Source organism: Symphodus melops (genome assembly GCF_947650265.1).
Source record: "Symphodus melops genome assembly, chromosome: 23".
Lineage (NCBI taxonomy): Eukaryota > Metazoa > Chordata > Actinopteri > Labriformes > Labridae > Symphodus > Symphodus melops.
The window spans coordinates 6,668,436-6,692,865 of record NC_136713.1 but is presented as its reverse complement, the minus strand read 5'-3'; the positions used below and the strand labels follow the sequence as shown (position 1 = coordinate 6,692,865).

The 24,430-nt window shown below is 41.8% G+C and overlaps 1 protein-coding gene across 3 annotated transcripts in view; it reads right to left on the bottom strand.

The window, feature by feature from the left end:
* Positions 1–24,430, bottom strand: part of LOC306818544 (FERM and PDZ domain-containing protein 4-like) — a 54,349-nt gene that overhangs the window by 21,850 nt on the left and 8,069 nt on the right. The window contains exon 1 of one of the 3 annotated variants that reach the window (XM_079336187.1): positions 17,437–17,888. The exons of 1 other annotated variant lie outside the window; for it this stretch is intronic. In XM_079336187.1, the coding sequence (XP_079192313.1) occupies positions 17,437–17,471 (35 nt within the window). In that variant the 5' untranslated portion in view covers positions 17,472–17,888. Of the gene's footprint in view, positions 1–11,512; positions 11,912–17,436; positions 17,889–24,430 lie in introns of those variants that run through there. One more of the 3 variants, XM_079336189.1, reaches the window with a different exon arrangement.

The window sequence follows — 24,430 nt, the reverse complement described above, 5'->3', positions numbered from 1 at the left end:
GCACAGCCCCATAAGTCTCCCGTCTCATAACTCTCCACAGAAATAATCACACCTGCGATAAAAGACCATCAAGCCAGAAAAATGCAACCCGAATGTAAGTGTCTTCATTTTGATTTATCCCAGAGAACACTCTCCCTTCCCACCGCCGGAAACCTCGAGGACCACTTCACTGTTCTGACCCCAGCTCTGTGATGCACGGCAACGTTAACAGACGGAAAGATCAATCGCGTATCAGTGCCAAAATTCACACTCTTGTGTTTTTGTTGCTCAGCATATTCTGCAACAGAAAGACGTCACATATCGCTCTCTTGCGTTAACATTGAGGAGACAAGGCCATGAATGACAAGACAAACATTCATGAAAATGCTCTAAAAATAGACGGAAAGGCGTACTAGATGAGGATGTCATCACCGTAAGAATCCAGCTGATCGATCCCCATATCGTGCTGCTGATGGGTGGAATTCATCAGGCAGTTATGTCATAGCATGCAGTGTGAAAAAAAATCAAAGTGTCCTCATTGAAAAGTGCCGTAAAAGCTCTGCTCATAACTTCATTGCTCCCATTATCACTAGCAAATTCCAATACATCCTTTGGAGCCAACAGAGCAAATTCCAACACTCTTAGACGTTTGAATGTTACTCCTCTAGATTCTGCAGCCATCTGCAATTTCCAGCCAGCCGCTTGTTTTTTCTGCTCATCATCAGTCATCCAAAAGAAAAACAACTCCACCGCCACTTTGGAATCCCAATCAGAGGCTCTTGTAGAAAACATACAGAGGCCACGGCGTTAACGGCTGTGCAGATCTCCAGACATTCATCCGCGTTTGTCATTGTGCCGCTGCCGAGAGCAGCTTTGGGTCCAAACTGAACTAAACTGGCGCGGCCTCGCCTCCTTTATCCCATAATCCCTCTCATCACAGAGAAAACAAATCCACGCTGTGTGTGTGTGTGAGTAAGGATGAGTATTTTATGTGAGTGTATTACAGATAGGGGGGGAAATGAGACAGCAGCGTGTGCAACTGTGCATGTTTATGTGGGGATGAGTGTGTGTGTGTGGAGTAAGAGGATTTTCAGAGGCCGATGATGGGTATGGACACCGCAGCATCACACAGAGTTGAAGCCAAAAAGCAGGAAGTCGAAACCGACTCACCTGGATTAGCCCCATTCATATTTCAGCATTCACTTCTGCTGTCCTCTTACAAAAAAAAGAATATATATATATATATTTTTTTTTTTAACAAAGAGCTAAGACATGACATATATTGCCATTGAGCGAAAGTTAGCATGAGCTATGGCTCCTTGATTACGGAGAAAAAAGAAAAAAAAATCACGATGACTTTGATTGACAATGAGATCACAATGATTAAGCACGATTTGCTAGATCTGCATCACATTTTGCAGAAAAGACAAAACCTGCGGACAAACGAGCCCAACTCAACACGCGGCACTGTGATCTCGGCGGCTACATCTCAAAGATCTTGTTTTGACACTGGAAACGCAGAAATAATTGTCTGCCATCATTATGAAATTGGAGAGCATTAAAGTCACTACTTCACCCCACCCATTCAGACCAACTGTTATAATGCAAAGAAGACGATCTCGAGCAAGTAAAAGTCGCAACAAGGCTTCCTATTGGTGATAAGAGGTAAAGATCACATATTTCTATGAGATGAAATAAATAACAGATACCATACCATAAAAGCTTGGTTTGCTTTGTATTATGAATTTAAGCATTTAATCAGAAGTGCAAACAATTATTAGGCATTGATCAGTTTGATGATTAAAAGTCAATACACTCTGCCTTTTTCACGAAATGCAACTCTAAGACCAAAGCACCCGGAGGCGTCTTCTCAGTGCATATATTTGGATTCCAGGTGTACGTCAAAGGGAGTCACATCAAACATGGGGAAGCAAGGGGGGGGGGAAAAGGCAAGTCTGTGCTGCATCAATCAGACGGGGTAGTTCATTGTGGAGGCAACATTCATGAAGACACAAGCAACACAACTTTCTGCTGTGTGCATTCATATTTTAAGACACAATACTGAGGGAGGAAAATAGGAGAGAAACCAGAAATATGGCTGTGCCATCCGTGCAAAAAAAAAAAAAAAGGCTTTGTGAATGGTAGCTTGAATAAATGGGTCCAGTTCTCTTAAGGCTTAATTCAAAGACGATGTGAAAGCTTTAATCATGAAACATTTGTCAGAGTGAAAGAGTGTCAAAGGTATTTCAAGAAGTCTTTCACATTTATTTGATTGTACTTAAGAATAGCAAGTATGTATTAACATAGATCCGTAGTGATTGAACAATCATGACCACTGGGCTCAAACTTAGGCCCGACTGAAATGTTTTTTTTTTCTTTTTCAGGCCGACACTAATACTGAACTAAACTCAGAGGATCATTGTTAGTCACTTCAAATCGTCCTGAGGGAAACATGGATATCACTATGACAACCAATGACAGTTCTTCCAAAGGTCACCAAGGAATTTCTCTCTGCTTCCCGAGTGTTGACCTCAGAGAAAGTGTTGCAAAGCTAAGTCCTCAGGATCAACACCGTTGTCCACTGTGACACCAATGAATGCCCATCCTCATTTAGCCACAAACACTAGTGGATAATTTTTTCATTTACCGTAGCTTTGATTTCAGTTACTGTCCAGTAAAGTAATCCAGATCAGGGTTCAGCTGAGGTAACATCCATAGTAGCACAGGCAAAGAAGCCCAACATGTAAAAGTCCATCAGAGTGGATTAGGCTCCCTGTTACTCTGATATTTATTATTGGAATGTTTTGTTGGTCATTTTTTGAATTCCCTTTTATGCATGTTCTTAAAATCGCTGTATGTTTTGTGTCTTCCGCCCACACTTACAAGCCCCCCCCCCCACCCCTCCATTTTTTTCCCAATATGTGACTAATGTTTGGCTGGGAAACATTAGTCAGCCTCTGTCTGAGCAGTCTTCTCAAAGGAACATAGGGAGAGAAGGAGATAGGGATGGAGGCGTTTGGGTGTTGACCTTTATTGGCACACATTTTCAATTCAGAATTTTAATTGAACGAGATGGTAGAGTTTCAAAGACCTTGCCTCAGAATTCAGGCCAATTCCCTTTTTTAATAGACCACGCACGGTTTTTTTTTGTAAAAAAAAAAAAGGAAAAAAAAAAGAATTTTCTTTATCCAGGCTGACTGAAATTGCACAAAAAGCACAAGAAGAGCCTTCCTTACATTTTCTAGCTGACATTATGATGATGTTTACGACAGCCAGTAGCATTAAACCAAGCTCCCCGAGCAAATTCACACTCTACAGAACAACTGGGGTAATTTAAGCTCAAGCGCATTTCAATGGGAGACTTCCTTATAAGAGCTCAGTTGCTGCGTGATGTGGACCCACTTCAGCATACAAGGACATGTAGGTTAAGTGGTGGGAGGAGCGATGTGAAATATAGAAAATATAAATCAGGGTTTGGGTCACTTCCTTCCTCAGTGCATTCATTTGAATGTGTCAGCTGAGTCTGCGTTATAAAGAAAAGTGTTCACTTTGAAGTCATTCCTTTACAGTACATACTGATATAATGACTTTAGTCCTTTTGGAAAAAAAACTACTCCAGTGAGAAATATTTCAGCTCCAGGGATTTTGGGATGAGATGCAACTAGACTAGTTTTCACTTGCTGACATCTTACACGCAACACGCAACGCTCTGAAAATAAATAAAGAGAAGAGGCAAAAAATCTGCTAAATGTCACAATTATCCTGAAGTGTCTCCCAGTGTGCGTGTTGCAAGATTGTAACATAATCAAACTCAGCAGGGGGCCTCAGTAAAAGCACTCTGGTTTGCAGTGGCGAATTCAGAGTCTGTTGGGGCCCCAGACAAAATTCATCGGGGGCCCTTTCAACAACCGTTCATCACCATTATGTCTGCCGGTGTCTGTGCGGTCGTCAGTAGAATGACCAATTTGGATTGCTTGCTAATAGGGCTTCTTTCCTTTAAGTCATCCTCATCATGCTCATTATGTTCCAACTTACACACTAAGCTCTGAGTGAGACATCGACCCTCTCCTTCCAAGTTTTTCCTCGTCTCCTAGTCTTACTCTCAAAGTCGCCTTTGAAGCGCTATCAATGCTGATGAGATTTCAGTGCATTTAACACACTTGCACAAGAATGCTAGTCTACGTCTTTGTGACCCTTGAACAGTATGCTCCATTCAAGATGTTGACAGAAGAATAATGTTGTTCGAGATGTCCTAATTTGCTTGATACGGAGCTTCCTCTCCTCTTTGTCTTCCACATTTTGCTCATTACCGTCCCGAGCTAACGCACTCTTAGCTTCTGGCAAGACAACTCCAGCCATCGCCTGTTCTGTCACTCACCCTCTTACACACTCTTTGACTTTGCACTGTTCATAAATGAAACATCGCTGCATGTTGCTGAAAAGTCGCCCTGGAAGTGCTTTCACTTTCTGCGCCGTTACAATCTGAACGACAACATGCTTTGGCTCTCAGTGCATTTCGCAGTCGTGCACAAAACACACGAACGAGACGCACACAGTTTCCTTTTATGTAACTCCTCGACGATTTTCTGCATGCTGGCCGAACATGTTGCAGAGGGAGGATGCATGCTTAACAAGCATAATGGACTGAAAAGACATGTTGAAAACTGCAAGAGTTTCATGAACTTGTTATCTGCAGCAGAGGCTCCAGAATGCATACATATTCAAAGACTGAAGTACTAAAAAAAAACTTATTTGGCATTAAAACTAAAAGGTTATTAGATCTATCCATTCATAAATGGCTTCTTTTTACTTCCCCAGGAGGGCCCGACCTGACAGTGTTCATATTGATGCACAGCAAAATGTCACAATTTTCTTTTGTAAAAGTCACTATTGGTTTTAGACTATTTATAAAATACTGTCGATGAACGCTGGTTATAGGGGGGCCTCCTGTGATTTTTTGCTTCAGGCCCAAACACACTCGAGCATAGCTATTGCTACCAGGAGTGGCACTAGGTCATCAAGACTATAAAAAGTAGGTTCACTATCTAAAATGAAAGCATTCAAGCTCCTGACTGAAAGCCTCTGAAGGCTCTTTTGTTGTTTTGTTTTACTCCAGCCTGGCTCTGAGGAAGTGAGATACTTCAATGGAATCACTCCAAGCACCAAATTAGCTCAAAAAGGCAAAATAAAAAAAAAAATACACCCAAACTGACACTGAACATCAGCGAGACATCTTGAAAGTGCTGCAAACCCTCAGGGGAAAAATCTTTACATGATGTGAGCTCTTCAGTACATTTTCCCTTAAATCAACCTTTAAGGCAAAGGTATAAAGTCCGGAGAGAAGAAGAAGGAAAGAGAATTAGTCAGTGCTTCATGTTTTAAACATACTATGTGAACTCATTGATCTGTTTATCTGTTGTCCTCCTTGCACGTTTGTCATCTGCCAGCAAGCCAATGGAATCAGGTCGTTTATGCATTGCATTAACATCCCTCCTGGGTGATCTGACAACAAGTGGATAGTGTTAATGCTAGATGGGAACGCATTCCAATGCATCCTGATGATGGATTGAGATCCGATAGCCAGAACAACATTGCTGCTCACATTTCATCTACTAGTGTTGAAGAACCAGGGGCGCTTCTGGGGTCTTTTGGGGCTCTAGGCAAACATTCATTGGGGGCCCCTCCAACCAGCGTTCATTCAGCCATAATGCACGCAACGCAGCAGGACTTTTAGACTAAGTGCCGTCAGATAGGGCCCCATAAGGGAGGTTTCCTATTGTCATTGCAAAATGTGCACATTTTGAGGCAATGCTGTTTATGTTTTTTTTTTTTTCAGCCTTTCGGGGACCTCTGCTGGTCTGGCAGCGCCTCTTTGTGGTATTCATAATTGGTCTGTCTCAACACCTGTTTCAGAACTAACCAATAACTTTGAAGAAAGTATTCTTTTTTTTTTTTAAAGATTTATTTTTGGCCTTTTTGCCTTTATTGAGAGGACAGAGGATAGAGTCGGAAAGGGGGAGAGAGTGGGGAGAGACATGCGGGAAAGTGGCCACAGGCCGGACGCGAACCCGGGCCGCCCGCGCGAGGAGCAAAGCCTCACAACATGGTACGCGCGCTGTCGCTGCCGCTGAGCTATCGGCGCCCCCTGAAGAAAGTATTCTTGTCACTTCTGTTTTAAGCTACGTCTCTCCAACATCTGCACTTATTTGTATTCCCTCCATGAGCCTAAATCCATATCTAACAGCACTATGCACACAGAGGCAGCTATTCACTGCTGTTTTTATGGCTGCCGGTGTATGTTGTAACCATCATGATAGGCTGTCTTTCCCCCCTTCAAATTAACTGTCTTCTTCATAATAAAAACTGAACTGTACTTCAGCTGATTAGTTGGATTCGGATGGCTGTGCCCTCGAGAGATGAGACTCAGCTCCTTACAAATCGCTGGCTCTGCTCCATGATGTGGAAACATGCCAACAGCCTTCGACGATGCACTCAATTAAAAGTCTGACAAAAAAAAAAAAAAGCTTCTCCTTACAGAGTCGCGAAAGAAGGTGTGTTACTCCATTGAGGCGTTTGTCAGCTGATTTCAGGACCACGGAGAGCTCCGTTACCGTAGCCCAGCACAGGTCTGGATGGGAATACTGATTTTCAACTCAATGAAGTACCAAAACTAATGCATAATCTCTCAATCTACTGACATACACACACAGCATTACACAAGCAGAAACACATGTCAGGGTTATGTCAATAAGTACACAGTCAGCTGCATCAATCAGACCTGCCCAGCCTGGTTAAACCTCCATCCACTGCGTCCTCATTTCACAGTGCTACAATCATATCACCCACAGACTGTGTAAATAATGGATGTGGCCACTGTGAGGTCCCCCATTTGTATGTAGACTTTTTTTTAAGCATCTATATACAAACAAGGGGGTTCATAAGATATCAAAGCCATACAGTCTCTGCAAGATCAGATTCTCTGTGTGGTAAAAGCTGAAAAGAGATGTCGATTTTACCAAAGAGGCTAAGATAATCTCTGGATCTCTCAGCCTGCTAGCTTCTTGCTAGCCTTTACTTGCCTCTCCCTAAACAACTAAAAAGTACAAATCTTTGTTGGGAGAGTGAATGATGGCCGAACAACAAAACAAAGTGCAACATTTGTGAAATTAAAAATGTTGCTTTTTAACGGATCTTGCACGATGTGCTGTTCCGTGTTATGTGCTTCTCTAATCAAAGTTGGATTCAAACCCACGGCTGCTGTAAAAAGAACTATACAGTTTCCTCTGTATGCTAGGCACTCGACACAAGCACCAGCCCCACAAATAGATCAACATTTGAAAGACTGAATGCTCAGAACTGCTGTTAGACTATAGATACTAGCTCGGAAGCAAACGAGTCAATTTATTTGTGCAATATTTTCATGAAGGAATCGCCAATAACATACACATGGCTAAGAGTTCAAGTGTGTGACTGGCGTTAGCTGATGTAGTAACTTGTAAACAGCTGCTAGCACCTGCCTGGCACCATCTTTTTTTATCCCTGCAGCAAAAATGCACTTTTGCAAATGTCACTTTTGGAACCAGCCTCTGGTGGACAACCAGCAGACTGCAGCTGCTGGCATTTTTTCAGAACAGCCCTTTAACCGCAATCTGTTTGTTGACTCTTGTTATACTCTTTCGAAACCCACCCTCTGAAGTCTCCAAACCAGAAACAAGCACTCTCAGTCTACTCCAAATGGAATGATTACAAAACACACACACACACAAACTCATCTCCGCTCAATGACAGGCCATAACTGCAGCGCAAAATGGCTTTTAACAGCCTGAGACAAGGTCACACTTCTCTCAAGATTACACATTTCCCCTTAAGTGTGGAGCAGCATTTGGTTGGAGGATAGAGTGTTCATCTATATAAGGAAAGATAATATCTATTGAAACCTTGAGATCGCAATGGGAGAGCTAAAGTTTTATAGGATCTGGCAGTGAATACAAGCATACGAAAACAGAATATAAATAAGGCTGTAACCACAAAAAGGAAAATCAATACAACAGATTTCAAGACTTGTAGAGGTACCCATAGTCTGGGGAAGATTTGGACAAGGGCTGTTAAGACGTACGACGTGCTTCCCATTACTTCACTCAGTTAATAACAGAAGACAAAGATGACTTAGGAAGAAAAATAGACCTCATGGATAAAGTGAAGTCATTTAAAACTTATCCTAACACCATATCCAAGGAATGGTTTGTAACTTGTTAAGTGGAATGGAGGCTGTCCATCATTCCCAGATCCATTCATCATGGTCTGATGATTCCCAAGACCTGGATCTCCTCACTTTTTCCGTCTCTCTTTCTATCCCACTTCCTTGGCCCATCCCATTCACATCAAATGGCGATCCACCAAAGAATCTGGTCCAGCTGCAGAGGTTTCTTGCTAGTGATGCCAAATCATTTGTTCATCGAAGACTGGTGTTGGGTCTCCGAAAACAATTTGAAATACAGTCTAGACCTACTGGTTTTTTTTTTGTTATGTCCCGACTGATCCATTATTATGTACCTCTTTTCCCATTTGGGGTCGCGAAGGGGGAGAGGTAGGGTACACCCTGGACTGTTCACCAGTCAATCACAAGGCTGACACACAGAGGCATAAAACCAGCCACACTCACATTCACACTGAAGGGGAATTTAGAGTCAGAAATTGAGCCTAACAAGCATGTCTTTGGACTGTGGGAGAAAGCTGGAGTACCCAGAGGTAACCCATGCGATGCTGTTGAATAAGGGATCGAATCAGGAACCTCCTCGCCATGAGGGCACAGCTCTAACCACCATGCAGGCTTTTTTGTGAAGTGTTCAAAGAAAAAAAGTTGTCATAGGCCAATGCTGATGAAAAAGTGATTGATCGCAAATGGAAACATGGAACATTTGAAGCTTGGATTGGATGACAGGTTTGCGATCGATACGGAAGTGGGAAGCTGAAACAAAGATCAATAAGTAGCATGACCCTTTAGCTACTTCGGATACTTTCATATTGAATAGTGTTTGGTTAAACTTGATACCTTAGAGGGTCCACCTGTCTTGGAATCTCACCATGGATTCTTTCATTACTTTGCGTTAAATGTAGTTTTCCTTCCAGAAATGCATGTTTTACTCTCCGGGGTTTACTTACCCTTTGTCTACTACTACATCTAAATAATGGAGTTACAAGGGAAGGTCAACACTCCACTGTACTCTACTTGTGCTTCACCCTGTCACAGTGTGATGCACGGTTAGCTCCCATTGTACCTGTATCACCAGCAGACCAACAGCACTTCACAATGTTGCTGTTCAACCTTTGGAGCTCAGCAGTACATCTCTATGGGACGACACAGTCCACAGCACAGCGCAACACAAGCCATTGATTATTTGTAAATGTCACATAAAGCCCAGTGGAAGCAAAGGGCAGAAAATACACAGAGAAGCAGAGCAACATTTAGATAATGTTTTCACAAGGACTCATCATGATTTGCTGTGAAATACTGTTGTTTTTCCTGAATGGTGATTGATCAATGAATTTTGTTTTTTTACCAAAAGCTACGTGGAAAAATTCATTATCGCATATTTAAGACCATGATCATAAACAGGGGCAAATGCTAACTAATACAACTTTTACCAATAATTCATTAAGCTTATTTATCCCAGCACCTTTATTGGAAGTGCAAAAAAACTGATGGGTAAACACTTGGCTGTCCATTAATTGATCTGAGTATGAGCTCTGAGATTCCACATTAAGACCTGGATCACGCAGATAGATCCCAAGAGACAAATCAAGGCAATTAAGAAACAGTCCCCCTATTGTCCCTTTTTGTGCCCTTCATACCAGGTCATATTTGCATTTGGGAAGTTTCACGAGCTATTAGTTTCTGGTTGGCTGACATTATATGCTGTTACGTGATGCAGTGACGAACAAGCATCGACTTCCCCCATCTAGTTAGTTAAAGTCAATTGGAAAGGTTGTGTATGCGTGTGCGTGTGTGTGTGTGAGCACTGTGGGTAAAAGAAGCTGTGGCTGCAATGCGTGTAAATATACAGTAAATGGATTTTAGTGACTTGCATTTTCAGTCCAAGTCAAAACGCAAACACGCTGATGACATTACAGCCGATGTGAACATCTGCAGCGAACACTAAAGCATCATTTCACAGGCTAAAAATGCCATTGCAGACCAAGTGTTGCTTAACACTCTTTAAAAAAGATTACACAAGATTATATTCGCTGATATGAAGAGAAAGAAAAGCTCTCATCTTATTTCTTGAATTGTGATGTCTGAATTAAAATTTCTTCTCTCTGTGTATTTGCAGTGTAAGAAAAAGATATTAAAAAGTGCAGCCAGTATAAGTTCGAGAAGGATAAGCATGTTGCCACAATGCAGTCTTCGAAGTACATTTGCAAATATACAATCGAAAAATTAAGGAGTACTTCTGCATACTGCTAATCTACTGGTGTTCTGAGTAAGGGTGGGAAAATGTTCCCTTTGTGACATCACAAAGCCACAAAATGTAGATATTTAAAGCTACAGACACAGAAACAGCCTGTTCTGAGCAGGGCTGAAATAAAGGGGTTTATAGGCATGATCAAAATCAGGATCAGAGAGGATTTACAACAATAAACTTCACACACGGTTTCGGGAGACTGTCATGTGTCGAATTGTCAAACATCAATGTTTTATTTTGTAGGGGCTGATTTCGCATCATTTCCTGCGTTTAAATATTTGATGTATTAGATGAAACATGTCGTCCCTTGATTTGTTAAAAAAGGATGAAATAAGACAGTTGATTGGGTTTCACCTGGTCTCATTGTTTACTGAGTCACTAACAGCATATGGGTTTCAACTTGTGTTTCGGATTCAGTGCCTCCTGTTCTTCCACTATGTCGCATGCTCACTTGATAATGCAGATGCGCAGCTCAGCTGTTACTCAGCTTCACTCTGCTATGCTCAGAGAAATGGGGTGATGTCTCGTTTCAGTGTACTTTAAATTGAATTAGTTGATTCATTTCCATGTCATAAGGGAAAGTAATCGCAATGTTCTCCTCCTGACCTCAAATTAACACAAACTGTACACATGCCTGGCTCAAAAACACAAGTGTACGCACACTGTGCTGTATGTATGTTTACAGTACATTAGGTGTGGGTCGCTCACAGGAATACTCAATGGCACTTAGCTATTATGTGACAGTATCTGGAGCAGAACTAATCCCTCTACTAGCCTCTTTAGCAAACAATGTATCAGCAAACAAACAACGGGATGATTTCAGAGTGAGCATCCATCATCTGCCTTGTCATACAATTATATGCATGCATTTTAAGAGTAGATATACTGTGCTTGTACTTTATTTATCAATCACTTGAAATACTGTGCCACTCAATCCATTTGCTCCCCTGCAGCTCAAAACTCCCGATCTCAAGCGAGAAGAAACAACGTCCTCGGCACATATATATGCAAATACAAAAACAAATCTAGCAAAACACATTAAAGAAAAATCACAAGAATTCGTTACTCACATCTTCTCCTGTCATGTTTGATTCATTTGTTCCACAGTGCTGTCTCCGTCCCTGTCGTAAAGCTCACCCAGAACACCAACGTGTGCTCCGGAGAGAGAGAGAGAGAATATAATATGCACGCTGTAGAAGATATTTTTAACTTTCCTTGTGTCCTACAAGCACAGAGAAGTGCACTGTATGTAGTAAAACTTGGCTCAAGTGATCAATTATTGAGTCTGCACTTGCAAAGGCTGATGTACAGTACGAGTGTGGCCGGGAAGAGAAAACACTGAACGCCGTCATCCTGCAGTATGAGTGGTCAAATCGGTGAAGACTAATAAAGAATGTAAAGTGGCTTGCTACATATCTCACTTTCACATGCACTGTGCTCATAAATGAGTGTTAAGTTGAAATTGCATTTCCCACGTGGCCATGCATACTTTCTTTGCATCACAATTTCTACAAACATTCTTTGCTGAATCAATGAATGAATGGTCTGACACTTTGTATACTTCTGTATGATAAGACTAGGAAAAGGAAGTACCTAGCTGAGCATACATTTAGCATAAAGAGAACTAACAAGAAGTAGAGCCCAGGAAGTGAACTGGCCTCCCTTTAGCAACCAGACCAATTTCCCAACTTGGTCTGGAACGTGACTTAAATGGCCGACCCTCCAGTTCCCAAAGCAATTCCCTACAGACTGAGCAACTGCCGCCCCATAGGAGATATGTTGCACTAACTTGTGGCCGACAGATGCAAAGGCTAAAATGACTTTTTACTGAGGAGAAACACTTGCAGCAAGTTCAAAAGATGTTTCATTTCAGCAAACTGTTCACTGAACTTCGTGAGTGCTGTAGCGTTGAACAGCGGTTCAAACTTCACTTCAATGCCTTCGTTCTCAGGGATTCTTCTGTGGAGTGTTGAGCGGTCAAACACCATGGCATGCCTTGTTATGATGTTGTGGAAGGGAATAAAGAAACACAACGAAGACAGCAGCAGCAACTGGACTTCAGTTTCGGTTGAAACAACGCATTTAGCCATTTATGAATACAAGCCTATGCACCGCTAAATAATGCACCAAGCAGCGTTGCTTCTTGACCCCAGATCCATGCACAATACATGAGACATGAAAGTGCTAACAAGGGAAAACATGCTGTATGCCAGATTCTCTTTGCATTTACAGAACATGTGGAGAACTCCTGTGGGGACAAACATTCAATAAGAGCGTCACATTTTTTCCGCATCATCAGCTGCTGTATTGTAGCTGCATATCAGCGTGCTTCCCATTAGAGAATGGAAGCTTAATTGGGAGAAGATGCTTGTTCTGAAAGTTATTTGTTCCCAGTGAAGCAGAGACGGAGGGAAGGAAGTCGCGAAGTGAACTGGGAAAGATGCTAAATGGGCTTTGCCTCATTTGCATAATTGATCAAATTTCGGTGTCTTGTATAAATGGAGGGGCGGAAGTAGTGCACGCTTTGCTTGGGTGCTTTAATGTTATCTGTGTGAGAGATGAATGGAAATACAGAAATTAAAATGTGGGAACACCGGGAGATGAATCCCTGCAGAAGAGAATGTATGATTGATTAAAGCCTCCCAATTCTGATTGGTGCGATGCTGAGCTGAAATGCAAATGTAGCAAAGTGTGGAAAGGGAGGTTTTTTTTTTTGCACATGCATAAACAAAATCAGCCCTAAAATATATTCCAGCGCCACTTTATCAGTCTGAAAGATGGATCATATTTACGTAGGAGACTTTAAATAACAGGCAGGGATGGATGTGCTGTCGTATGAAGCAGACGGATAGGTAAGAGAGTGAGAGAGGGAGGGAGGAGAGACGTGTGATGGGATTTCATATACTGAATGAAACAGCCAACAGTGTGTTCACCCTGCCAGCCCCCTCCTGCACTGGTCACCGACCAAATCCCTTAGGAGGATTATCCAGACTCAAATCAAGAAAATCGTGCAACTTTAAGGGTTACGGGCAGAGAGTGAGACAGGGAGAAATGTAGTGGGGGGTGTATGCAGTAGTGGCCTGATGTTATTTTTTTTTTCCTCCTCTGCCTGTCTCTGATTTGTGTGTTCTGACATGTGTGCTCTGTGCTGAGACTCAGCCGCCTACGCCAAGTAACAGGACATTTGCACACACACTCACACACAAAAAAGAGAAAACAAATCTCAACTGAAGCTATATACAGTACGTCACTGAAAAGACAGTAATGCAAACATGATGGCCGGCCATCTCTTCCTCTTCAAACCTTCAAAGCAAAGTTAGCTTTGGCCCAGTTGTAGCCTTGAACAAAGCTCATGGATGTAAGATTAGAAAATGGGCTTTTTATTGGTTATTTTGGATACAGATTGGCAGCATCCCCAGCCCACCCCAAAAATCCTCAAACAGTAACTTTTCACTTTTTAGAAAAAAGGACCGTTGGTTTTTAGTATCCAATAGTAATACAATATTTTTGTGTTTAACAGAAGAAAAAGAACAAGAATCAGGGAGTTGTGATGTTCCCAAGGATTTGCACACTCAAGGTGAGCAAATATGGAAAATCTGCCATAGCGGCCGAGGAATTATGTCCAAATTGGACGATCCTGCACCTCTTGATTTACGTCCAATGCCAACATTCAGGGCCTCTGGACGACGGACATCAGCCTGTGTGGGGTGAGGTGAAGAAATATTGCAGTGGAGGTCAGACTGGTGGATGATTGGGTGGAGGCTCATATGGCTTTCATTTGGAAGATCAAGAGAGTCTGAATCACTCAAAATGACAATCAACGTCTGTCTTGTTATTTACCACAAAACTATATTAGTGGAAGCGTTCAGGTGTCCCTTACAGTTTTCCTTTTGAGAGACAGTCAATGGGTCTATAAAAACAAACGGGATTGAACGCTCCTTACTGCAACAATAGGTCACTATTTAGTTGGGGTTTTTTTAACCCCCCCCCCCCCCCCCCCCATTAACTATCAAGTGTTTTAGCTGCCAGAATCTACAGACAAATTAGCTAATTTATCTGCCACCAACAATATTTGTTTCCTAACCTTAACAATATCCTTCCTCATTACCCTTTCTTCCTTTACTTGAAGAAAAATAGGTATTTAAAAATAGGAAAGATATGATGTTGCAAGGGTTTATGTGCTTAGAGTAATTACTGGTTTTTCAAGCTTGTTCATCCACTAAAGAACTATATGTAACAGGTGAAACTATTACAAATGGATGCAATGTCTGAGGTTACAATAAAACATCACACTTAAACTGAATATGACTCAGAATACTGTTTAGGACACCACGACTTGTCAGATGGTCCTCGCTACAATGGATCTCTGCCCTCTGAAGTAGCAGCATGCATTGGCATAAAGCGGAAGGCAATTTGGCACGTGGCATTGTAATCTGATATTCAGAACACAAACAAGCCCTGCTGGCTAGTTTCACTGCCAAATGCCGAGACACGACAGCCAATATTTTCCCACAGTACAAACGCTGATACAGGTCCCGTCTTTGACTTCGGAGAGCACTGAATGGAATGGAAAAGAGTGATTAGGTTAATGGTCCAAAAAATAAAAACCAATGTGTCATGACAAACCTTCTATTGGTCCAAAGTTAGATTTAAAAAATTTAAAAAAAACAAGCAGGAAAATCACACTACCCTCTCACCTGCTGCAGCTGTTTTACATCCCATCTTACAGTCAATGATTGATCACGAGCATTAAAACGTAACGGATGATCCACAACTTCTCATTAAAGTTTATGATCCAAATTTGGCTTGTACGCCATCTGCAAACAGAAGGCTCCGGAAATGTATTATGTCAGCTCATGGATTCACAACAGCCATCTGGGTACAAGGCAGAGCAGAGCTAATGTGCCAGTGATGCAAACACTCTCTTGGTGCTTGTTAGTGTTGCGCCATTATTAATTTTTTCCTAATTTACAGTCTGTCAATGTCGTATCGGGCCAAATATGGTGGGAAACAGTGGGTGTGGCCATGAGAGGAAGTGGAAGTTGTTCCTGGGGGTTGAAGTCACATAAAGATGTGATAGCGTGCAACATACAGTATAATAATGTAGAAGAAAACTACTTTTAAGGACACTCAATTTGGTTCACAGAATAAGTGCTACACTGGCATTTAAGCCATAGAAAGAACACTGTGTTGCTTTGGTTTCCCCATGTTCTGTTCAACTGTTCTACAGCACAGCGAATTTGAGACAAGACAGAATGGAGCCATGTGTTACAGAGCACATTCACAGACTGATGGCAGTCGTCAACTGCTAGCATTTGGTACATTACATAACGCTAAGAGAAAATGGGTCCGGCATTCAAGTTCAATGTAGAGACCAAACAGTCAAAACTTGTCAAGTAAAACAAACCAGAATTTGAGTATTGAGGAGAAAGAAAATCCCAAGTTTTCTGGGATTCAGCTGCCAAGCATTTCGTCCAAAACACCCAACAACTGTGACCGACAGTTGAAGCCAATTTAACAATGGCATAACCACATATTTTCAATTCACAACACCTTCAACTGTTCCAAAAAAAAGCATGGTATCTTTCTTAGTTGGGCGTTAAAGCGCTTTCGATTTTTGTCTTTTTTTGGCTTCCGCTGTATACAAAGCGTTCTTTGCTAATCTTGTCTTGTACATGCCTAAGTCATGTTCAGTCAAATGAAGCACTCAGCGTTCAGTTTATCTCTCAACTTACACCGACCCCACAGCAGCAGTTTCAGATTTAAAAAAAACAAAAACAAACCTGTGATGGTCCTGTTTAAATTTGTAGATCAAATCGAAGTGTCAGTATGAAATTGAGGTTGTTTCAGAACCAGATAAAAACCCTTCCTGTAGCTTTGACATTTATTCCAATAACCAGAATGTAGTACAAGGTAAAATACCTCAGTTAAACGTCAGTACATGAACTGCATTTTTACAATATGGAACCAATTTGTAGAAATAGTTAAAACTGAACTATGTCTGCTCCTTGGTATTCTTTCCTTTCTTGTCTCTGACCGCACTAGAAGTTGCCTTCCAGATGCTCACCTCTGACTGTATATGTGTAGGTTTAAAAGATTTACAATGAGCCATGTTTAGCGAGCTTAGCGACGTGACCACACACACGAGTCAAGGATCATGGCAGACGTATTAACTTGCATGCGCGTCCATATATTTATCGTGGTGTTTAAGTGTGAGCATATAACATCACATGGAGTGATCCGAGCCCTTCATCATCTCTGCAGCTCCTACTTATATAGTCTCTTCGGTAGTAAGACTTCTTAGTGTTTCATTCATTCAGGCTTGTGTTGGTTCATCTCAACCTGGCAAGGATGAAGAGCGTGTACACTGGACTGATTCAGAGAAAAGAAACTTAAAAATTCTGTAAAACACCAACATTATTAAATTAATACCTCCATCTGTGTTGACTGGATCGAGTCTTTTTCAATAACTATTACGCGTCTACTCTTGTTCCTTGATCTCTTTCTTAAGCTCCTCGCTGCCTGGTTCCTCTCTTATTCTTTCAGTCCCTGCACCTCTGTTGTTGCTGTTGTCAAACACAATGGGGTGAGTTGAATCAGTCATCCCAAGAGGAGGGGATTTCTTCGAATGACCAACCACAGTCAGGATCCAGTCTGACCACAACAATGGAGCAGAATACATTTGTAGCATCTCTTGAAATGCACCACCAACACAAGAACTGACATTAAGGACCCCAGGGTCAACAGTCTTAAACTTTGATTAAAGTAAATGTACGGATAATTGACTGGGTATTCCAAGAAGAATCTCTGGAAGGCACGACTTTTATAGGCTTGTGCTACTACGTATTCGATCTGTCAAGAAAATTTAGGGGAAATCTCGGATGAATTATCTCGACTTTGTCCCCAAGGTAGACATTTATTAATATGGATAAAAGGCAAAGAAAATATGATTTGAAGTCCTGATGAGAACAGTAGTTGGATAAGTGACACTCACCCAGATAGCTTTGGCATCTTGGAGAAACCAAACATGCTACGTCCCCAACCTCAGGTGCTCCACATCAGCATTCTGATCCACCCTCAAATCCCGCTATATTTAAAATCCACACAATCCAAATTCAACCTGGATCCATATCAAAAGCAAGCCAAAGTCTGAATCTCTTCGAGGAAATAAACTCAAACAGCAGCAAGTATCACCCTTGTTGAATGTCCCATGCGTGGGATTCGTCACTCCTGTTCTCAGTCTTTTCACTATGTTGCTTTCTGAAGTGATGACTGAGGCAATGAGGGTCAAACCCCTCCCAACTCTTCCCTCTCCCCGGCACGAGTCAGCCCTTTCCGCTGCTCTCCACCTGGCTTTGCTGAGATGCAATAAGCCCAACGTGTGTGCTCTCCATCTCAGCGCATAGAGAAGTGCAGTGTTCCGAGCCGCGGCAAGCAGGCGAGAAATGAGAGGGAGGGAGAGGGGAATGGGAGAAGAATGGGATGGACAGAGAGGGTAGGGAGAAAGAGGGGGGGGATGGAGGACAAAATGAATGGATGACGGATGCTCTCTGGCTCGGGCTTTGCCCTCCGTTCATCTGCGCTGCAAGTATCTCTGCAGGAGATGCAAAAGAAGGAGGGGGGCAAGAAGAAATCGAGAGTGGAGATGGAGGAGGGACAGAAAAGGAGGGTAAAAGTGCTTTGGTTGTGAAGAGAAAGCAACTGAGAGAGACGGGAGGGGTGATGGGCAGGGGAAAGCTGACTCTGCAGAATGGGACGCTGATGGGTGCAAGACCCCGTCTCTCATGTTTGTTTGTTTTTTTCTTTTCACCCTGTTTGGTTTTGCTAAGTGAGCGTGTCCATGAGCACATTAACTTTGATGCAACATGCATTAGTCTTGCAGACCTCAGAATGCTCCCTTGAAAAAATTATCCAGAAGGAATTTTGGCTTTGAGTTATTTTAAGCCTGAAAGTGCCTTTCCTCCAATAAATAACAGAAATAGAACTCTGCACACTTGTTTCATGTCTTTTGCATTGACCAAATATTTTTTTTTCCAATTCCAATGAGGAAGGCTTTTTCTAGCTCCAGTCGAGATAGGTCAGTGAGCAAATGTTTGAAAAACCTTCCAGCTACAGAGGCGATCAATTACTCTTACTAACCTGGACGCTCGCTTATACCGTCTCCTCATAGAGCTTGTCATAAGACCTCAACAAGTCAGAACCTTATTGTGTGTTTTTGTATGCACAAGCACAGATGGTTCAGCCTAAGCGAGAGGCTGCTACTGCCCTCACAAGGGGGCCAAGGACGAACCCCGAATGAACGCCAGCAGTGATGATGAACTGTAATTGAATGCAAAAGAGTGTAGAGTATGTTTAGCATTCCATGTAATGCAGCGCAATTCAGCTGGGCGTGTAATGAAAGAAAGCTCTTGTGAGTAAAAGGCTACATTTGACTTTCATTAGTTTAGTGCCATCACTTGATACAGGCCTGTAACAGTACAATATAATAGAAATCCTAATGGAGATAGCCCAATGGGTTCTTTCATCAACCTGACCCTGCTGTCAGAAAACAGCCTTCAGTGACAGTTATTGCCAGATAGCATCCTGGCTTTTTCCTCAAATGTGTCGTCACCCAGCTGTCAGATCAGGACAGCAGAGGGGAGACATAACGTCAACGGACACATTCAGTGAGAGATGGAAGTAGATATCCTCAAGATGAACACCCCAAGATTTAAGAGCTCATAGAAGTTATCCTGATGGTTCAGGACAGTCTGATAACTATTTATAAGAGTGAACATTGCTCAAGGGAGTAATGCAAGACTGCACACTTGATCGCATTAAAAAAGTTGGAAGCTGGGTTCAGACTTTATATTTTCAGGAAAGGGGCTTTGAAGAATGATGTTCAGATTATCTCAGGATTAAGGAACAGCAATACAACGTTGTCAACCATCAATCACCAGTGTTGCAGAAAAACTATAGTCTTAGATCATGTTTTTCCACAATATGACAAACTTTAGACAATCATTTATACCAGTACTCCTACCATTTCAGTGCCTTGACAAAATACAGCATTACCTCCCATTCGACATGACACAGCAGTTACTGACTGCCCTCTAGCTAAACTTCTCATGCCTACGTGCAACACAATCAATGGCTTTAAGGGCCAACTGTATAAAAATGGTTCACACTTTTCAAACAACACGTTGCCAATCCAGTGTTCTCAATGACGGCCCCCTTTTCCACTGGTATTTGAGTTCATGCTAAATGGACCCTTGTATGCGCTTTTACACCACAGGACACACCGACTCATTCACACACTGATGGTGGAGGCTTCTACGTAAAGTGGCCATCTGTATTAGTAAAAACCCTCCATACACAACTTGGGGTCAGGTGTATTTCCGACGTGTTGCAGAGCCACAGTGGTTTCAAACATGATTGGAAAACACATCTAGTTAATATTGTCGTTTGTATATTTTTTTGACTCGATGTCACACAGACGGACCAGGAAACCGTACCTTTAATTGGCTAGCAGATTCAGCAGTTGATTGGGGTATATTTTTATTTTAAGAATCAAGAGAAAATGTTGATTTTATAATTTAAATGGCTATTTGAATATTCGAAAATGTTGACCCATACCCACTGGCTTGGTTAGCAAAGTACATCCATTATTACCCAATATGGTGGCATAAACTAATGTGCATATAGATAAGCTGGCTAATAAGAACTCAAAGTCTGTTAAAAGGAGTCCTGTGGAATTGGCCTGTATAGTCATTGCATATCTGTAAATAACAAGCATGTGTCAGTTCCCTCACAATGATAGAACAAAGCAATAATGGGAGCCGTTTTTCATCAGGCTGCTTTGATGCAAAGTCTCTTTGATGACCCCGGTCCTCCCTCAGGCCCACACGAAAGCGAATGCATCCACTCATCAGCAATTGAGGGCAAGAGACAAAAAGGGTCTTATTGCTGGCTCATAGTTTCATACTGGTTCGGTCGCATGCAATCTCAGGACGGGAAAAAGACAGAATGAAGAGTCTTTCATCTGTTAGCACATTCAATTTCCTGTCAGGATTTATTACAGACAGAGGCGGTTTCGAGTTACTCATGTTGTGCATTCCTTGGAGCTTTTTGAAAGCGGTTTCAGTAATCAATCATTAACATTGGGTTTTTAATTTGAGCCTCTTTTATCCTTTTGTCTGACCTATGTGTAGTTTCCTAGGTGAGCGGACATGATTGTCCTTCGAAGGAGGAAAAAAGCTCTTGTTTTGGACATCATGCCAAAACTAAAGCAACTGAGGTCATCTCAAAATTTGAAAAAGTTTGAAACTTGCGTTCCTTCTGATGGCCTACAGGCGGCTAGTCCAGTAGTTGCAAAAAGATTTGAGAAAGCAAGAGGTGCAACTTAGTCTTGCAGTACTCAAAATTCAGTCTTGGTCTCAAGACCCCTTTTTGAGGTGTTATTTATGGTGTGGTTCAAAAAAGAGCCACAATTAGCAACCCAATTCATATCACCATCATTTTGAATGATGATTGCATGAAGCTTTAGGAATTACACCTCCATCAGCTGGTAGCTTAATTAGTTTTACCCTAGTTTTTTTTCTAACCCATCCAAATTCAAATTCTGGCACCAAACTAAATCTGAAGGCTAAAGTAAAACTGCTCAACTTAAGACTTTAAATAAACTACAGGCAATGTCAACCTCTTAAACAGCTTCATAAGTCCAATTTAAAAAATGATAAAGATGTCTCATGTTACTCAAATAGATGGAAAGGCTAAGTTCATTAAAGAATAAATACATGGCACCAGCATCAGAAGCTGGGACCACTGCAGGACAAGCTGATTGGATTGTCAAAGGAAACGGTGACTAATGATTGGTTCCTTTAAGGGTAAGCAAGAGGAGTGGTACCTTTAGGCTTAAGAGATTGGAGAAAGTGATTGAATAAGAGTTGCATCATTTTAAATTGACAGAATAATAAAGGGAAGCAGAGATCTGTGACATTGGAAAGAAGCCAAGAAGGAGAAGTGGGGGGGGGGAAGTCAATGAACTTTTTACCAAGGTCTACAAATTTTAATTTGATCAATAAGACTTTCTTAAAGGGATGAAAGAAAGGACATAAAGTGTGTTTATTACCTATAATGTTTTCCACTGAGTATCAGATGTCTTTGCTCTTATGCTATATCTGATGCCTTCTGTAAAGATGAAAGCTCAGACTGCAGGGCAATCCGGAGAGAGAGATTCAAGAACAACAACATACACACTAAAGCAGCAAAGGATTATAAATATGCAAGAGAATGAGAAAAAGATGGTTTATTAAACAAGTCTGCCCTCTATTTTTTTTAAAGTGTGGCATGTGAAGGACACGTCGTACCTTTTAGTTCGAAGCTTGTAATGTACTTCCACACTTCACTGAATACAGCCCCCATGACCTGCCAAGCCATTCGACATCCAAAGTGTCTCTAAAAATGTTATGAACAGGGTAGCATCACAGAGCGACTGAAACAGTTCCAACCTTCAAAACTGAAATGTGAAAGTGTGCTTTTTCACGGTCTTATAACCTGTGCACAGTATCACACACAGTTGGAAAATGGATGGCTCAAAGCCCAATTATGACATTATGAACAAGTATGTAAAAACCGAGCAGAGCAGCAGACAGGCAACAGATGATACATCAGAATGTTACATTTGGATGGTAAATGTGCTGTGGCCAACATAAAGACTGACAGCCAGGCAGTAAAATAATCAGCTCAGAATTTACAAATGAGTTTGTCTGTCACACAAGAAAAAATGACCATATAATAAGTAGTAAATACAATTCCTTTAAAAGCCATTAGACTTTTATCTGCTTGGCTCCAATGCACGGACAAAGGGCAAGAGCTTTGTCACCAACAGCTACCTCAGGGACTTAATTCAGGTCCCTGTCTGCTTGCAAATAGTCCATCTCACCAAGTGCAACACAACCATCGAAGATCATGTCTTGGGTTCTTCCAAGCCGACTAATTTAGTAGACTGTCAAACAAAACTTTTAATTCTGTTTAAAAGACCAGTGTAAAGACTTAGAAAACAGTCAACATTGAGCACAATGCATTCAAATGTGTGTGCAGGTAAATGAAGCAATTTCGTTTGTGGACTGTGGGTAGCGTTCAGTCCTCCCGGCAGGATAACATCCACATGCCTGTGCTAAATGTGGAAACACAACAAGTCGAAGACTCAATATCCAACAAAAAAATATGAACTATCCTCATCTCCCACCAGCAACCGAAAATGCCACACTATGAGTCTGTGCCAACACACATCCCTCCAATCCATAAATAACACACTTCTTTTACATTTTCTGGTTTTCATTCTGCCAGTTACTTCTCCTGCAAGTTCCAAATATCAACCATTGAGAGGGAAGCCTATGCAGAGCTCTCCTTTCTCTAATTCTGAATGGTAAATGGACTTGAGCTTCCACTCAAAGCGATTTAACGCAGGAGGTCACACCTAACCTATTGAACACAATGTAAAGTGACCATCAGAGGTAACCAATCCCATTCATTCTCATTCATAAGCCACTCATGAAACAGTGGGAGTAACTTAGGGTCTAGTGTGTTGCCCAAGGACACATTAGACATGTGGCTGCGGGAGCTGGAGATCAAACCCCCTAAATTCCGGTTTCAAGATGACAAACTAAACTGAGCCTCTGCCGCCACAGACTTCAGCACTATTTATAAAAAGTAATCACCTCAACTTTCCAGCAAAGTGTAAATCACCTCACGGACAGGTCCTTTTTTTATCATCCAAGGCTGCTTTGATCTCTCTGCTGGCTGATTTAAAACAGAGATACTTATTACAGCGAGGGACAGATTGGAAACACCATCGGCATCCCACTGCTGCTTTTGGCCCCACAGAGATAAGAGGACAGCAGGCAAGCTGCTCGCCTCCGTCCACTGATGAATAACAATATAGCCCCAAGGTCGGCGTCCAAGTGTGAGCGACTGTGTGAGATTGGGACCCCGGAAAGACAAAAGCGTGTGCTGCATTATCACACCGCACATTGGCATTCAGGACTACTTCACCTTGTTTTCTATGAGGGTTGACACGCAGGCTTAGAGTTCATCTTTAACCTGTGTGTGTTTGTGTGGTTCATTTCTATCGAGGGATGTCTTCTGTCTCTTTTATAACAGCATTTCGATCAAATAACCATCATCATAACAGCAAACTGAAATGAGGTTCTCACCAAATGCTGCTCTGAAAAACAATAACGTCTTCAGCTGATGACAGATAACCAAACAACCAACCTTAATATTATTGTAAACAGCAAGAATGTAGACCTTGATAACCACTACATTACTTGGCTCCCTGAGTCTCTGCATCCAAACATAAATCACTGTCACGTTTGTAACAGCCAATTCCGACTCACTACCTGTTCTGTATTCTGCAGACCGCTGACAATACACGGCCCGCATCTCTCTTCAGCTAAATATCAGTCTGGACGACTTGTTTGTTTGGTAAATTACATTTTAAATGGAAATGCTGGATTTGGTTCACCGGCAATGCTACGTTTTAATGGGACAGCTTTCACTTAGGGAGGGTCAGCAAGGACGGCAGGATCAGACGCCACAGAGATTAGCATCCTGTTCAACATACTGTATGTATGGTGAGTTTTAAAGATATACAATGCAATGATCTCAGTGATTTAGTGAACGGTTGATGCACGTAGCCGCCATGTTGGATTCTAACTCGGGCTTCTCTTAATGGCTCCGACTATTAAATACGACTTCAGAGGGCATTCCAGTTGACACTTCCAGCTGGGAACCCGGAATCTCACCCTTCCCAGTTCATCTGGAACGCGCATATCTATTGAGCACACTCGGCTGGTGAGAGAGAACTGCAAGTGTAATACAATAAAACTCAAATTAAAATGCTATTTGACTGGTGAACAAATATAGTTATATCAACATATCTGTGATAAAAGTAGCAGACCCAGATAGTCACTGGATAATATGTTAATACTGGCCGATATTATCGG